Source organism: Pungitius pungitius, chromosome 13 (assembly GCF_949316345.1).
Source record: "Pungitius pungitius chromosome 13, fPunPun2.1, whole genome shotgun sequence".
NCBI classification, from domain to species: Eukaryota; Metazoa; Chordata; class Actinopteri; order Perciformes; family Gasterosteidae; genus Pungitius; species Pungitius pungitius.
Window position 1 is genome coordinate 8,987,897 of NC_084912.1, and position 17,752 is coordinate 9,005,648.

General features: G+C 41.4%; 1 protein-coding gene across 1 annotated transcript; it reads right to left on the reverse strand.

The window, feature by feature from the left end:
• Positions 1-288: 288 nt before the first annotated feature.
• On the reverse strand, positions 289-17,566 carry abcc2 (ATP-binding cassette, sub-family C (CFTR/MRP), member 2). The gene is made up of 32 exons (XM_037466001.2): positions 17,426-17,566; positions 15,374-15,550; positions 14,928-15,068; positions 14,706-14,846; positions 14,387-14,509; positions 14,243-14,298; positions 13,902-14,157; positions 13,581-13,762; positions 12,809-12,986; positions 12,287-12,541; positions 11,618-11,683; positions 11,233-11,370; positions 11,005-11,151; positions 10,836-10,920; positions 10,639-10,705; positions 10,383-10,509; positions 9,734-9,910; positions 9,220-9,387; positions 8,795-8,978; positions 8,496-8,631; positions 8,205-8,301; positions 7,892-8,111; positions 6,743-6,897; positions 5,874-6,029; positions 5,330-5,529; positions 5,014-5,140; positions 4,804-4,905; positions 4,539-4,682; positions 3,339-3,497; positions 3,090-3,256; positions 2,623-2,817; positions 289-584 (listed from the first exon to the last, which is right to left on the reverse strand). The coding sequence occupies exons 1-32, from the start codon at positions 17,468-17,470 to the stop codon at positions 455-457; spliced, it is 4,701 nt and encodes a 1,566-aa protein (XP_037321898.2). The 5' UTR covers positions 17,471-17,566; the 3' UTR covers positions 289-454.
• Positions 17,567-17,752: the final 186 nt, after the last annotated feature.

Here is a 17,752-nt window from a genome sequence, read left to right on the forward strand (position 1 = left end):
TTTTGAAGTCAGTTCTTATCTGACCATAATAACTAATACACTGCAGCACATTCCCCAGAGAGGAAGTTCAACATATTGTCCCTCCCAACCTATGATGACGTTTGGATTTAGTAAAGGAGAATGGTTGACGTAACCATCCTCTTATCTGACTTTGACATGATTGCAATAGGGGCATTTCCCAAAATGTACAGACATATGTAACCCATAGCTAACCCAGTGTTCAATATGACACTGAGTTTAAACTACAGATTTAGTTGTTTATATTTTGTTTATATCAAAAAACGGTTAAAAACTATTTGAAAAAGGGATTTTATTGTTTATCTTAACAATTATTTACATACAGGATATGATTTCTTTTTTTTAATACAGATACAATATTAGTAAATAGTAATGCCCGTTCCAGGTTTTTAAATTAAGCAACAAGAGCAATTCATGGAATAAAAAAAATGCAGAATCAGAAAACCGTGTTGTCTTCTTGGTTAATCCCAGCATCCTTTGCCATTGCATAGAAATGGCCACGTTTTTGGAGCAGGTTGCTTGGAGAATCAAATTCCACTATTCTACCAGCATCAAGCACCATCACCCTGTGGAGAGAGAGTACAAAGTGAGAAAGTGTGATCCATCGAGCAAATAATGGCTGCTAGAGAAGGACATTTGACAGCAGTTAACCCCCCCGGCTCAAATTGAAAGGAAATGAATGTGTGGCCATTTGTGCGGGTGATTAACAAAAGGTATAAGATGATATCGTTTTTTCTTTCAGGTAAGAATTATAGTCAGATTTGGATGTAGATGTTTTTCCACGTGGGTCAGCCCTGCAAGAGATCGAAATACTGCCTAGGAATTGTCCCCGCCATTTTTTAAAGGCATGATGCACATGCTCTGGATTAAAACTGATGTTTTAATAAAATAAAATGGATGGATGAGCTCTATTCTTCTGGTGACCTGCGGTGAAAGTAAAAGGCGAATTTGATGACTGAATGAAAAACCACTTAGGGGTTCTTTACACATAACCTATATTTCAGAAAAAGGTCAGAGGACATACATATTTATTCAAAGCTTTGTTCACCAATGGGAAATGCAGTCAGAGGCAGCATCTGCCATCAAAGTGCTGCAGATGAAAGTGCCTCCACTTCTTGCTTTGCTGAAGTCATGAGTTCACGTTTTAGTGCCCATCACATTGTGGACCTGATATTTCTTCAGATGTTAGTAAAAGGACTGTCATATAAAGTCCATGCATACAGACATACATAGACTACTGTATGTATTATAAACATACTTATAATGCATTATAATGATAATAAGTTTGAGTAATATACACTCACAAATATTCATAATACTTTACATCAATAATAAACGTGGGATATAACAAAAAATAATGTTTTGACCAGCATCTGTGAGAAATGATACCTCATCTTCCTTATAGTTTTGTATGAATACTTAACTATAAAACATATTCTACTAGTGTTCAATGCATTACAGACATGGGCTTCACAAAGCGTGCTATTCTTTAGGTTTTTCAAAAGAAATGTGTATCTAATAACTTAGTTATTTTAAACTATTGATGTTGTCTATTAACCTTTTGGATTAGGTCAATGATAAAAAATGGTAGAAGCATTTTGTAGTTGAAATCCTTATTGTACAGTAAAAATCGTGTTGCCAAAAAAGGGTAAAATTGTTCCTGCTTCCCTTCAGTTTATTTATTGCTCAAGGGAGCAAATAGTAAAAGCATATAAGACCAAGTTAGAAAGATTGAAATGGGTTTAGTGTGGATCCTCGACACGATGCTTAGAGGCTACGAGGACAGCTCCAATAAATGCTCTTTTAGTAATACCACTATATCTTAGTAATGACAACAAGGACGTGGCAAGACCGTCAGTGAGGTTACAATGAATGAATCCATTCATACGTTCCACCTCCAAGCCAATGAAGACTTAAAAGTCTCACAGAATTTTACATTTTACTCTTAATAGAAGTGCCCACAAAAGCTGACTTGGACCTCACAGGTGTGGCTGTTGGGCTTTGGTCATAACAAAGGAAACGCTAACTGCCTGGACACCTGTCACATGAAATACTGAGTCAGACTAGCCCATTGTTTGGGACTAAATCAAATAAAAAAATCCCAAAAGTATTCAAAATCATTGCAAAACCATAACCTTGTTCTAAAAGTGCTTAGAATAATGGAGAGTTTGAACATAAGCTTCAAAACAAACAAAGCATGGAAATCTGGTATACTAACTGCTCTTTTCAAGCTCAGAATGAACTGTTTAGCTGAACTTTCAAATCGCCAAAACGTCTTGAATGTTTGGAATAATCAAATGTAGTAAATGGAGCAACAGGTTTATTCAGTGAGAAATAGAACATTGAGATGGGAATATTCTGTCATCATAAAAGCTGGTTTTATCTAATGAACATTCACATTTTAATCAGGATCAGGAAACGTTTATTGCCATAATATGTCAGACACAACAGAGTGGGGTTAGCCCATGAGAGAAAATGTTGCATTAATACAGTGTAGAAAGAAATGTGGTTTCAACACTATACTCAGGTGGAGGAAGAAACCAATATAGCTATTATAGCGTGTAGTGGCACCTCATCAAGGTGTATTAGGAGACACTAACTGACCTGGAGCTGTCCATGATGCTGTGCAGGCGGTGGGCGATGGTGAGGACAGTGCAGTGGGAAAACTCTTTGCGGATGGTATTCTGAATGAGGTCGTCCGTCTCCAGGTCCACAGCTGCTGTCGCCTCATCCAGGATTAGGATGCGTGTCCTCCTCAGCAGCGCCCGCGCCAGACACAGCAGCTGCCTCTGTCCAACACTGAAAAGAGAGCCACATGCTGAGGATTCTCCTCTGACCCGCGGATAAAAGAAACCATCGGACCAGCTGCAACGCAGGACCGGGCCCTGGGTCTGAAGCGGGATCGTGCGATGCCGCAGCTCCGTGCCCATGACTCATTTCCTTGTAAAGCATGTCTTATATTTCCTTGATTTTCTTGTTGATTCTGTGTTTACCTGTGTGTGTGTACTTTTATAACCCAACTAAAAGTAAAATGCTTTGCACACAGAAAAATATTTATTTTCATGGCCCACCTGAGGTTTTCTCCCCCCTCTGCCACTTCATGTTGCAGTCCTTCCTGCAGCCCAGCTGCATAATCTTTAAGATGGGAGAGCTCCAACACTCTCCATATCTGCTCATCGCTGAATTTGTCAAATGGGTCCAGGTTCATCCTCAGGGTCCCAGAGAACAACACTGGATCCTGAGCCCACAGGGTTGTATAGCTTAGTGTACAATTTAAAACTGAATGCTGCCTGTAGGTTTGTGTTGTGTGTTGTGTATACCTGTGGGATGATTGTGAGCCGGTTTCTGAGGTCATGCAGGCCAATTGTAGAAATATCGACATCGTCAATCCGAATACTACCTTCAGCAGCTTCAATAATTCTAAATAGGCAGTTGGTCAGGCTCGATTTCCCGGCTCCAGTGCGGCCGACGATACCAATCTGAAAGCAGGGGGATACAGAAAATAATTGTTGACCTCAAAAAATACAAACAAAGAAACAAAAGATGCACAACTCTGTTTTTGCATTTTAAACCCCATACAGATCAAAATATAAATAAAAACACACTGTACCAATGCACCTCTCAAACACCCAACGGCTAAACTTTAGCTTTAAAACCCCTACGCAGTCATTGACCATCTGATTTTGCAGGAAGAAGAGTGTTTTATAAAAACTATAAAAACAGATTTTCAAGGCAGTACTGTAAATTGAGGCTTGGCAGGTGGCCCTTATAAAACCACTGTAGAGCGGAACTGTATCTCTCTTATAAAACAGGCTCATCAGTGAAAACATGGCAGTGAGGGAAATGAACTAAGATACAGGATGAAAACCCCTATGAGGGAGCATGACTATTGCAGGGTTGTATTATCTCTGACTTGTTGCAGGCACATCAGAGGCTATATGTATACTATTCTATGTTGTTGGCTATGCATGCCACTGCAGCATGTTTGCACACTGCAGACAATAACACTGTGAATGATGAGAAATTTAAGATTCAAACAACCAATAAAGTCAAGAGAGCAGGGAAGAGGAAATAAAGAACTTTCATTGCCTTTTGAAAGATGAAAGGCACAAAAGGGGAAGGTACTCAAAATGAATTCCGATATTGTTCATCATAAGGAGGCTGCGATATGAACTCTTCTTTTTAGTAACTAGTCTTTGCTGAAACTGATTTCAGTCTCAAATTTAACACTGTTATCCTAATTATCCTAAATTTGTAACGTTTTGCATTTTTTGAATCAGAAGTTAGACATTTGATGCAAATTATAAACATTATGTACATACGGTAACTAAACAGAATCAGCTGTTTAATATTACACTATGGTATTGCTCTAAATACATATTTGAAATATTTCAAAATATACTGATGGAATTCTATTGAACTACGGGCAATTCAACGTAACATTTACCCTATAATAAATCCCACAGGCTTGTTACACAGACACGCACACATGAAGGGTACACAGTCAAACACAGACAGACCTTCTCCGTGCTGTTGATGTCACAGGTAACCCCATGGAGCACCAGGTCTAATCCGGGCCTGTAGCGAACCTTGTAGTTGTCAAACTGTAGCCTTCCTTGCTCGGGCCACTTCTCTGGAGGCCGAGTGTCAGTCACCCACTTAGCCTGTACAGCCAAAGACACACAATGGTTGCAAAATGGTGGAGCAGTGCAGGCTTCTGTCTAATCCTGACCACAGCTCCATAATAACACCACCCAGAGATGAAAAGCTCTCAATAGAACAGACCTCGTTCTCAAGCGCGCTGTATTCGCTCACTCTCTCCACGGCGACGATGTTGTTTTCCAGCTCTGATGTCATTCTCACCAGCCAGTTGAGGGTCTGGGTCACCTGCAAAGGAAATAGATCCCATTGCGTGGTTAGAATTACTGTACCACCAGAAAATCCACATTCAGTTCATCATCTGCAGTGCGTGTAAAGAGTGTGTGAGCCACTGACATTAAGGGCGTAGGATATAGACAGGCCAACCAGGCCGCTGTCCAGGGAATCTCTAGAAATGACGGCGAACAAAGCAGCGAAAAACACTACCAGGTTTCCAAGGAACTCCAGACGAATGGCCAGCCACCTGCAGGGGGGGGGGGGCGAATAAACACATCCACAAACATGAGGTTATCGTCAATAAGGTATTGATTTTAGATTAAATCGTTCCAGACCCAAATAAAAGGATACACACGTAGTACAATACAGGTAGAGAAGAAGGAGCGAGTCTTGAGATTAGAGTGGAAATCAGAGACAGAGTTTGTTGGCGTCTGACCTGTTTGACACGATCCACGGGTAGAGGCTCTTGAGGTTTTCATCAATAATTGTTTCATTGTGTTTAAGGAACCTCTCTTGATGTCCGTAGGCTCTTATCACCGACAGACCCGACACTGTCTCACTGAAGTGTGAGTATATCGGAGAGCGAGACACTGAGTCCAGCCGACGCAACTGCCTCGAAGTTGCCACGTAGAAGCGCTGGGTGTGTAGAGGGCGAAAGAAATCAACAGAAAACATTGGATGGTTTCATTTCCAATGCAATGCTTTGCATTTATGGATGGATACCTAATTTAAACACAGTGTTTACAGCGTAAGGCTGTGCTAATTACCAGAAGAATGTTGGCATGCTTTATTTGTGCAAGACACAATCTACCAAAGAGTTTTAAACGACAGAAGCACAATATCCATTCCTATACATTTGCATGGACTAATTTCATTGAACTAAATCAATGTGAATAGAATATTGTCTGACAACTATCGATATGTTTAGATATGTCTTTTCTTCTTTAACCTAATTTCTCTTGTCATGTTTATCAGCTTACCTGTACAAAGTAATAGAGCAGGGTCAGAGGAATAATGACGATGGTGAAGAAAGGAGTAGCCAGACAGATTACAAACAGTGTGCCCAACACGCCGAGCAGACACAGGAGCCAGGAGCGGAAGGACTGTGGAATGGCTTCATCCACTGTGAAAATGTCCTTTAAAACAAGTGATGAAAAACCCTTTCAATGATGGCAATACTTATAATGCGGTGCAAACATACCTAAAATGATTTATTACCTGCTTAAAGCTTAACGACTCACATGCATTTATAAACAAACAACATGAAGCCTTTTATGGGTCAAGTATCATAAAATTTCAAAATTGACCAATCCAACCAAATACGTTTGTGTTATAAGTCATGGTAAGTTACAAACTTTTATGGTGACTTATACCACATTTGAAATGTATAATACAGTATGTGCCTATACCTTAGGAAGTACTATTCAACACTTAAAGCATCCACTCTTAATGCCTTATAACAGGGATTTTAATGTGATATGGGCGTGGGCGTCATAAAAAGGTATTAGGGTGCACCCAGAGAAGAAAGAGAAAATCTAATTATCAACGGGTGTTTTTTATTAACATCTGTGGAATTGGCGTTTCGCCAGCACATATTTGAAGGAACCGGAGAATCACATTTAGGATGAAAATGAGCTGGCTGGATGGCCCCCACTTTTTTCCTCATTAGGAGCCACGGCGTTGCCATGGCAATACATTTTGATTGCCAAATTAGCGTAGCAAAACAGCCACAGTCCAGAGGATTGTTATCCAGCCTTCAACTGAGATGACTCAATGCAGACCTACTGACATTACACTGGTAAGAAAAAAAAATAATGAAGTTTTAGTTCAGTCAAATGATAAATTCTACCTTTGCGAAGCGGTTGACCACTCTTCCAATAGGTGTGGTGTCGAAGAATACCATGGGAACTCGAAGTATGTTGTTCAGTAGCCTTGAATGCAGGGTGCGTGACGCATCAACCGAAGCATTGGCCAGGAGAAGTGTTCCCATGAACACAAAGAGGCCTGCCAGAAAACACGCACAAAGTAGAACTCAGTTTGTCCACCGTTCCACAGAACACGATCAAAAGAATCACTTAACATGAATGCGTCAGCAGCTTTTTGGACAGCGCTTTTCTCAGTGTGGGGGGGACAAGATAAGGGAATATCATCAAATATGTTCTGTTTCAAGAGTGTGATAATTCCAACAACTCCCTGGCAGAAGGCAGCGGTAAAATCAATCAAATATTTAAATAAAATCATTGCATTTTGTTAAGAGGGTCACATTTAATCACTCACAAATAAAGAAAAATGTTCTATTTTTGTATAATTTGTGCTGATGGAAAAAACATTTAATCACTCACACATCTTGTTGTTTTGCAACACAGGTGGTCTTTCTTTTTCCTTTCACAAAGTCAATTAAGGTAATTCCCTCATCTAACCAAAATGAAGAGTTAAGCCAGACCAGAAAATGCTTTTTAGGAACAAAACCTGTATGACCTTAAATACCGTTAATATAGTATGTTTCTTCTTGAACCAAAAATCAACCAGTTTTTGTGAAATAATACACAAAGATGCTTTTTCAAATATGAATCTAAACACTGAAATATTCACAAAATGTAAAATGATCAGAGTTTTAAACATATACAGTGATATACAGCAAATGCTTGGCTCAAATATCACAGAGTTCCCTTTTTTACAAGTTCACTGCTCACTCACTCAAGAAAAGCAAGTCTTCATTTTTTACCCTTGTTTGAGAAAAATGTTTCAAATGGAGTGGTAACAATAATTGTTATTTGCGGATGTCTCTTTCAAAGCAGCTATTGAAGGAGAATTTTGGATTGGATTGGATTGATTTGGAATAGGCTCATTGGCTTCCCTGCTAAGAATGAATTGAGAAAATGAAAGTCTGTGTTATGTATAGTGCTGGAGTCCTTTAGTCACTTTTACTAAGTGGAAGTAAACTTTGATGCTAAATTATATAAATGTAAAGCGTAATGAGTAAAATCAGTTCAGTTACCCTGAGCCACTCCCAGAACACCAAACACTCCCACCCGGGTGTCTCTCTTCCAGCTCGGGTACGTCCTGTTGTAGTAGTCCACGGCGTCATTGGTCCAGTCACTCAGCCACAGATTCTGACCGATGAAAGCAACGTTCTGGATGAAGTAAACCAGGAAGACCATGACGGTATATCCCCAGCCCATGGCACGCAGGTACTCCAGGTACACTGAGAACTTCACCTGGACACAAAAGAGAGAAAACCCGGCTAAGAAAAATGTTCTATTTTTGTATCATTTGTGCTGATGGAAAAAAATAAAAAGAACTTGTATTACCTTTCCTGTTTCCATAGCTTCCTTCTCTATCAGCCTCTGGCCTTTCTTCAAATCACTGACTGATTTTCTAATGGAGCTATTTTTTCTTAGTCTGACACTGGAGAAAATAAAAATGTCAAATAAGGAAACAAAAACGAAGACATTTGCACTTTGTATGTGCATGAAGACAAGTACTGTGCGAGATACTATTTGGACATGAGATCTGCTCATGTGACCTACAAGAAGTCCACTGCCTCCACATTAACCCTCACTCGTCTCCTGTCGCCCAACAATTTGTTTCTTTGCTCTGACCTGCCGTGGCGCTGGCTGCGGCGGATGCTGTTCTCTCTCTTCAGTGTAACAGAAACTGTATCCTCCAGAGGAGAGTCGGGCAGAGTCTCCTCTCGTTCGGGTATGAGCTCCACGTCTGCGACGTCCTCGTAACGATCTGAGTGAATACGTTCACACATCACACCTGGTTGTTAGCAAATCTGCAGCTCTATTTACATTTCCTAATCACGTAGTAACTCATCAACACATTCAAGCCACAGTTTAGTTTTGTGTCACAAAATGCTCACATTCAAATTGCAGGGGAAGAAATGTGTATTTACTTGACTCTGAAGGGGTCTGTTTTCTTTGATCTTTGGCATATGTGTCCAGAAATTCAGAAAAGGCTCCCCTGCTGGCACGAAGGCTGTTGTAGGATCCAACCTCAGAAACCTCTCCATTCACCAAGACCACTATTTCATCTACGTACGGCAGGAAGCTCACTCCGTGAGTCACCAGGATCCGAGTCTGTACACACAAATACCTCATGTGTGAAATCATAATTTACCTAATAAGAAAATATTCAAGAATATGGAAATGACTGTACATCCACACTTTTCCACGTCTTTTGTGTTATTCTTACTTCAATTATTCCCATCCTACACTCCCTATTACAAATACCACCACACATTTAACATGTCTCAGTAATTAAACAACAAAAAAATAGGAGTTATTTCCATGTAAAACATGTATTTGTATCAGCACAAACCTTGTCTTTGAGTATCCCATTGGGTCCGATTACTTCGTCGAACAGATGCTTTCCTACGTGAGAATCGACAGCCGACAACGGGTCATCTAATAAATAAATGTCAGCCTGACTGTAAGCTGCCCGGGCGAGGCTCACGCGTTGCTTCTGACCGCCTGAGAGGTTGATACCCTAAGGACAGAGGAGAGGAGAGAACCAACACAATACAATATGAGGTTTGAAGGACCAGCCAGCTGGCAGATAAGCACCAAGTGTTGAATCTTTAGTATTGAAAACACATTTCAATGAAAAGGAACAACTTCAAAATGGATTTGTGAGCTGATAATAACTCTCTGCCGGGTAAACCTGATTTAGAGTAAGTGGGTTAAAGGATACTAAAACAGTGGTAGGTTGTTTTCACTAAATTGAATTTGAATACTATAATTCAATGACAGCGAGTATATTAAAAACATTTGCAATCAACCGAAACGAATGTTCAGGTATGATTGTGTTTGTGTTCTCCATCCTTTTGTCTTACCTTCTCTCCAATCTCAGTGAGGTCACCACCCTGCAGCAGCTCCAGGTCAGGAGCCAAGGCACAGGCCTGGATGACCCCCTGGAACCTCCTGTCCTCGTGGGGGGAGCCAAACAGGATGTTATCCCTCAGTGTGGCGTTTTGGATCCAGGCTTGTTGCGGGACAAAGGCGAGGGAACCCTGGACATAAACACAACAACAGTCAGACATGGAGCTCTTCCTGACCACACTGTTGGCCAAAACAAATAAATGCACTTTACTATTGTTTTACATTGACTCGGTTATTTAACATGAGGTGATACTGTTTTATTGTTTTGGTTTTGGACTTTGATGGAAAAACATTTATCTAAAAGAAAAATCCGCCTTTGATCACATCAATGCACAACTTTGAATTTAGACTTGAAAAGGGGGTTTGTCAGTTATATCCTGAATTACATTATCAAGAGAACTTGGGACATGTGGACTCACAATTCTGTTATTTTGTTGTAACTATAGCTATAGACAGATAGATAGAAAGATAGATGTACCTGGCAATATACCTTTCAGGCAATTGTATTATACTCATTTTAGAATCAATTTTCTAAACAATCCCGCCAAACACGCTTCAGTATTGTTGCTCGACAGATATGAAGCGACATTTATGGGGTGTTACCTGAATGTTGATAAATCCCTTGTTGCTGTACATCTCTCCAAGCAGGGCTGACATGAGAGAGGACTTTCCTGAGCCTACAGCTCCCACTACTGCCACCAGCTTACCTGGCTTTATATCCAAGGAAACACTGGCAAACATGCATCAAATAAATATGATCAACATAAAGAAAAACCCAATTTGGACAAATATAACGTTCTGCAGCCATACAGTGTTGTATCCATATTTTGTAATAGTGCGTTTGACACAACAAACATACTTTTTCAGCAGAGGCTCTGCTTCTCTTTCCCAAGCAAAGGAACCATCACAAATGGTGACAGCAGAGTCTAGCAGACGAACAAAGAGTGAAATAAATGAGCTGGTGGACAGAGGGGGCATTACGTACTATACATGCACATATCAATGTGTTTCACTGCTCAGCGGACAAACGTGTCGCAATCATGACGGTGAACATACTGAAGCTGAGGTCATGCCGCACGATGTCACTTTCGAGATCTTCGCCGGACAGAAACTTCTCCAGCCGTTTCCTAGACACTGTCGTCTGAAGCATAAAAGAACGAGTTTGAGATCTTTTAGGTCTGGTCCGAGTGTGTGTGTGTGTACCGGTGGATTCTTTTTCCCTTACTTGCACGATGGCAGCGATAAGCATGGGCAGCATGGCCAGGGGAAATCGAAGGATGTTGAATAGAGAGATGGAAGTGAAAGCTTTCTCAGCGGTCAGCACGTTGTCTGGGCTCACGCCTACGAAAACTGCAAATGTGGCCAGAGAAACCTTGAAAACAAAAAGACGGAATTAACTTTTCTTCGCAGAGAACCTTCTGGTCTTCTCGCAGAGCTCCTGGGCAGGACTTACCAGAGCCGGGGCAGAGCTAAAGATGAAGGTGGAAACAGACGTCAAGTAGGCAAATTTCCTCATGACTTTCAGTTCTTGCCCCCTGATGCCTTCAACCTGTGCCTGGAAGGATGTCTCCCACGCATACAGCTTCAGAATCTGGTGGGAGACGAGAAGGCAAAGTGGAGGGGTGAGGCGGGGGGGGGGGGGGGGGGCACATTGAAGGAAGTGTGAGGGAGCAGTAGTCAACGTCAATTTTCAGCACGAGGCCGTATGAAAGAAGCACTTAGAATAACATTCAAGCTTTTTAGTCAGTGATAACATCCCTCCATCACCAGAGTCCCCTGTCGGGGCTCACCTATTTAACTGAGGGGTGGTGTTCTTACACCACCCACCACCAACTCACCTTGATCCCATTAAGGATTTCATTCATTATCTTCATTCGCTTGTCTTTGAACTTCATGTTTTCTATCTGAAAAGAAGACGACATGTGACTCAGCAGCTATTCAATTCTTATTAGAATAACGGATACATCTGCAGGCAAGAAGAGGGATCATTTAAAGCGTCACATGTAAAAACACCACCTATGTGCTGAAAGAGGGGAAATATTTGGCTCATTAAAGCCTCATTACAAGCCATAGTTGCAGTAAAGGTCAGACTAAGGTTTTTGCATGGATGATTACGTGGCTGTTGGAGGTGAGAGAGTGGCTAACCACGCAAACAAAATAATTGTATCTGGGGCTTCAGTTTTCTCGGAAACTTGAAAGTTTTAACACTCTTTCCTTAGCGCTAAGTGCTAAATATTCAGAGCATTTCTACACGAAGCACTCAAAGAACAAAGAAAGGCCCAGTAAACAAATATATCAAATTTGTAAAAAGGTTTCATCCCCTTAACTGATGCATGTATGTACACACTGGTGTATTATGTTCCTTCTCGGTGCTCCATGTTTCTAATGACATGAAATTAAAATTAAATTAATTTTAATTAAAAAAGAATCTAAAATTGTAGGTCTATTATTTGTGGTATACACAGTGCACTATAATCAATCCTGCATCAGCCTGCCTTTCTGCTGACCTGGATTTTTCTGGCCTTGGCTGCTAGCAATCCATTAATCGGCCCCATCAGCACCATGACGGCCAGTCCTGCCAACACAGAAGGTCCTAACTCGAACCACAGGAAGACAATGGACAGCACAATCTGCAGAGGGCAGGACCACAGCAGGTGGATGAAGTTGGTCACATCGTTGAAGCGCTGGGCATCCGCTGAGATCAGGTTCACCGTTTCCCCGACCGTTGACTCTTTACGAGTGTCGTTAGACACCACCAGCGCCTTAGAAAGGGGGCGCAGAAGAGATTGTTGGAGGAAGAGCTGTCGCAGAAGTTTGAAAATACCTATATACGAGATCTTTGATAGAACTGTATCTTAAAGGACTCAAGGTGTAGCCCACGGGAGCGAGAGTTCCTTTTCTGATATAAGCGATTTTTCAGGTAATCATCAATCATCTCTCGGGTGGGAGTTGAAAACCACACGTGGTGATTTGTTGTGATGTACCTTTTGGTAACAATGTTTGAGGGGAAGTTAGTAGAACGTTGTTACCTTTTTGTACACTGCTGCTGTGATGGCAGTGCGGACCTTCATCCCGAGCACAAAGCAACGTTGGAAGTACTGCTGCAGGAACAGTGACTGCAAAATTGCCACCACTAGCAGCAGCACTGCGTACATATAGCCTTCCCAGGTATATCTGGATTTGTCCTGAGTGAATGAGACCATGAACCTACACAGGAGGAGTAAAACAATTAGTTATGGGACCAGCTGAACACATGCAAGCATCAGGTGGCAGTTATTTATTTCTAAATCATATAGTATTAATATGTTGTTATAATTTTCTTCATTTTTAATCCTGTCTTTTCTCGCCAATCTATGTCTATTTATTCCTCACAATCCATTTTCTCCTGCCAGACCCTAGTGTTTATAACTGTTCAAGTTAATTAATGCGTAGGATATAGTTAAGCTGAAAGGGTAAAAACAGCATTCACAAAAACAGCAATATTTCATGATTGCAATGTTTAAGTCAGAAATTATCCTCAGTGTCCTGTGGTCATCTAAGCTATAATAGTTCAATATCCTTTTTATACATATAAAGTTTAATCATGTTGAGTGAATGATTGCTGAACAGCAGGAAACAGTACATTGTGTTAGTTTCTCATGAGCAGGTTTGGGTTTGATGTCTTTTTTGTTTCTTATGAGCAGCGAAATAATAAAAAATCACTTTCAAAGAGAATCTGCCCAGCTGCGTACAACAGCTGTGGGAGACCTGGGAACATTTAAGTGCCTGAGAACGGTTGTTCTTTGTTAAAACTCGACTCACTTTAGAAGTTGAGGACTGACAAACGCCAGCAGGTCCGTCAGAAGTTTGAAAAAAGCCGATTCAAACAGCACCCCTTTAAAGGTCTTGTAGATGGTGGAAATCAGCCATGAGTTGGGGTGGTTATTTTCCTCCTTTTTGTCCTTTTTCTTCTTCTTTTCATCTCCTTTCTTTCCCTTTTCCTCCTGAGGAAAAAAAAGAGGTTTGAACGCCGGTTCAATAACAGTAAATCTTTTACCACCTGACACCGAGAATCAATGGCCCTACTGAAAGGTGCAATGTGATGTTCATGTGCGTCACGCTATTCTCGGTGCACATTCTTACCATCATCAGCACATCCTGACTGATGCCCTTGCCCAGATTGTTGGAGAGGCCATTTTGAAAGGCCTCCTCCGGGGCTTTCTCTTTGCTCTTTTCCCGTTGCTTTTTCATCTTGTTTTGGAACCGGACCCGAGCAGCACGCAGCTCCGACTCCATGAAGTACTGAAAGCGCTGGTTGATGACAGCGGTGCTCTCTGCGTCGCTCAGCTCCCACATGTCCTCCTGGACCAGGGGCCGCTTGTACCCCTTCACCACCATACTGGGGAAAGGAACAGAAGTAGCACGTTGAGGCGAACGCGTGTGGGTCTTTGCTACGAGCCTCGCCGCAGCGACCTTCAATTTACCTGCTGAACCAGTTGAAGGTGATTCTGCTCAAAAACGCTGCACCTGCCTCTGGATTCTGTGGGGAAATAAAAGCACTTAGTTGCATTACGAACGACGCGGGGTCGTCATATGACGACGGTTCAGTGTATCATATGCTGGGGTACCTTTTTCACAACCTCCTCTGCTTCCGGAGGAATGTCAGCCATGGCAGAGAGAATGAGGGCAATCAATTCCAAGCCAAAGGAAATGTAAAAAAGACTAAAGCGAGGGACGTCGCTGATTTGTCCCTGTTGGTTACAGATGAGATGAGATGTATCAAAGAAAGGGGGATGTGAGGAAGGAGGGTAGGGGGGGGTTAAACAACTTTAAAATACAGAGAGGTGGAGTACATCCAATGAAGTGACTGCATTCTGCCTGAGTAAGGATATCATAGCTCTAGCTCAATGCTGTGCTCCCGACTTGATCTACTGTCTGTGCTCATACCAGCCTGAGCCCCTCCCGTAGGAGGGTCTGGAAAGGGAAGACGTCACACAGAACCAGAAGAAGCCAGAAGATGAAGAGAGTGGCTGAGTCTACTGATCTTTTCCTGCGCCTCACTCCTTCCTGGCACAACATCACAAGGATCTAACAAAGAAATCATGAAGAAAATGTCATCTTTCTTATCGCGAGCACCAGATAAATGAATACAAACCCTATTGTATTTACCCATGTGACTGCGTATAGGACGGGGTTTGCGTAGTATACACCGGGATTCTTCACTGTTGAAACCTGGTTGGGAGGAAAATCCTCTCCCAGTGTGATGGCCAGGCCTGCTATGGCGGTGAGTAGCAACAGAAACACCACCAGCTGAGGGGAGGAAACACAGATAAATCACATCAAAGTCATTCTTAGGATTTGATTAACTGCAATTGAACTTCTTTGTTTAAAAATCACCATATCAAATAGCAGATAATAGCCACAGATTACTATTCCAAGCGTCTGCAGGTGTTTCTTTCTATCTAAAACAAATCTGGCCTATTAAAAAATAAAATAATTATATAGTTGTCCTCTTGCAACAAGATTTTATAATAATGGGGTAATTTGTTGCTTTCTCTTGTTCACTGTCGGCATCTTAAATATCACCAGAGCGACGTGCCTTGCAGGTACATTACCTGTTTGCAGATATAGTGCTTGGACAGGTGTTTTGCGTCCACTTGTGTCCTCCTGCATAGAGACACCAAGTGTTGCGGGGCACAGAGCCACAGGAACCCCAGTGGGATCCAGACCAGCACCGTCTGCTCTACACATACCGGGAGGTCGGGGTCTTCTCTGTTCAGATATGAAGCATTCTGAGGTGTACACACAAAACATATACGACACATATATATTTATGTCTCATCGTACATCACACAGGGATTGCTCTTCACTGAATGAGGAAGGACGACACACACTCTAACCTGTGAACACCTTCCCATCAGAAAAGCATTCAACTCATATTTGATTAAACCCTGAGCTCAGCAGCGTGATTTATTCCTACTTCCAAAGTGGAAGAAAGCAATGGAGAGATGGGAGCTACTGGACAAACAGTAATGGTGAGTGAAAGGAGCAAAACACTAATGAGTTCAACGTGTGAATAAAAGACCCTGAAAAAGACGGGAACTATTTCAAGCACTTACCGGCCACTCGACGGGGAACCTGCACCACTACTATTAACATGCACTCTCACAACTACTATGAATTTTCTTTTTCAAACCCTTTGTTACAAAGTGCTTTGCAAAGGCAGCTCAAAAATGACAGACCGATCAAACCACCATTATCTTTAGAAAGTATGTATGTAAGTAAGCAAAATAACAATGTAGAATCTGAAACATACTGGGAGTGAGAACAGAATACTCCTGATTCAAAGCCTTACAGTCTGGAGTTTATTGATTTATTTTTGATTGCCGCCTGCATAAAGGGTGTGATTAAATGAAAGCAGGTAAAATGATCTGTGTCTTCACATATTAGGATCGATTATATATTAGAGATATTTCATTGCTGCTTATGACCTAAATCAGTCTCTAACCAGATGGCAAGATGTCTTGCTAGAGGCTTGATATGATCCAATATGGAACCTGCAGATGGCATAAACACTTGTCAGCTACTAGTGACATGTGAAGTTAATATGCCTAATATTATAAATTAATTGATCAACAGCTTAATCAAAAACAGTCATGCCTATCACAAATTCCCAGAGCAGAAGGGGACAAAAACCACAAAACCTCAAACATATAAGTCAATTATCAAAGAAATGCAACAAGAAACTAATAACACTTTGGACATTAAACTTCACCAAAGACTTCTCATGTTTTAATCATAGGGCACATGAGACCTCCTCCCCAAAGAACAAACCTCCTCAAAGATTTTTTTGTGAAATTAATGCTTGGAATTTACTACCTTGTCATATAATTTATACAATGTAATGTTCTGTCATTAAAAAAACGTTTTCATCTGTGCTGATGTAGCGGCCGCTAAGGCGTCAGCCAATGGTGATCTAGTAAATAAACAAATACATGAAGAAACAGCGCAATACTATATATTTCAAATAAACATTAACAGATTTTTACAGATTATTACAGATTATTATAGCTATGTACTGTATATAGCTGGTAGAAAAGTCCTTCAGTTGACAAACATGCTGAGTCATTTCTTACTTAAGAGTCATAACTGGTCAGTGTCACATGTGCACTGAGCTCGCTGTGCACAGGGGTGAAACCGTATCAACTCTCTCAGATAATAGTTCCTCTTATTGAACTAATGTCTGTTACATTCACAGTACGTCTTCACACGTCTCAAGCATGCTGAAGGGAATCAACACAATAACATGAGCCACCGTACATATAACACAATTAGTGGTAAAACTCTTAAGAAGCGTAGTGTTATTTTTATGTATCAAATAGGTTTATAACTGCTATTTCGTTAAAAAAAAACACTAAACCCAATAAAGCAAAAGAAATACAAAGTTTTTATTTGTCTGAGATTTTGTTTTATATTAAGTGCCTTGTCAATAACAAAATAACAGAATTATGTCACAGTGAATCCATCCTTTCTATTTCTACAGTTACGTTTAGCCGATAATCCTACTTGTGTTATACAAGTTTGTCAGTGTGTTTCGTCTTTGAAGCCATTTCCCCCAACCCCCACTTTGTCCCTAAAGCTACATTAACCCAGGCTTTTGAACTCACCCAAAAGGTGGACCCACAGTACTCCTCCAGAGCTGCAGCACACATGGTCCACACTGACTGCTTCAGTCGCCTTCACGCAACTAGACAATCAGGCGCCTCTCACCCTCCGCTCCGATCAAACGCTGCTTCTCTCTCCCCCCGTCCGCCGACACTCCAGAGACAATCGCAGGACGTGACTCTGTGGGACTTTGAGCCATGAGGCAGAAACACCCTTGTGCACAAATGAAGGCAGAAAGCAGACGGGTTATGGCCTGAATCGCGTGATGATTTCTGTCTTTTGAGGCAGAAGATAAGGGTTGCACTAGGGTACTCGTTTCATACCTGGAA

Bases quoted from the DNA above. Each gene is read 5' to 3' on its own strand.
- abcc2 (XM_037466001.2), bottom strand. From the start codon at position 17,470: ATGTGTGCTGCAGCTCTGGAGGAGTACTGTGGGTCCACCTTTTGG. The intron at 15,551-17,425 runs GTGAGTTCAAAA...TGTACACCTCAG, and splicing joins ACTGTGGGTCCACCTTTTGG to AATGCTTCATATCTGAACAG. The intron at 585-2,622 runs GTCAGTTAGTGT...CTCTCTCCACAG, and splicing joins AGCATCATGGACAGCTCCAG to GGTGATGGTGCTTGATGCTG.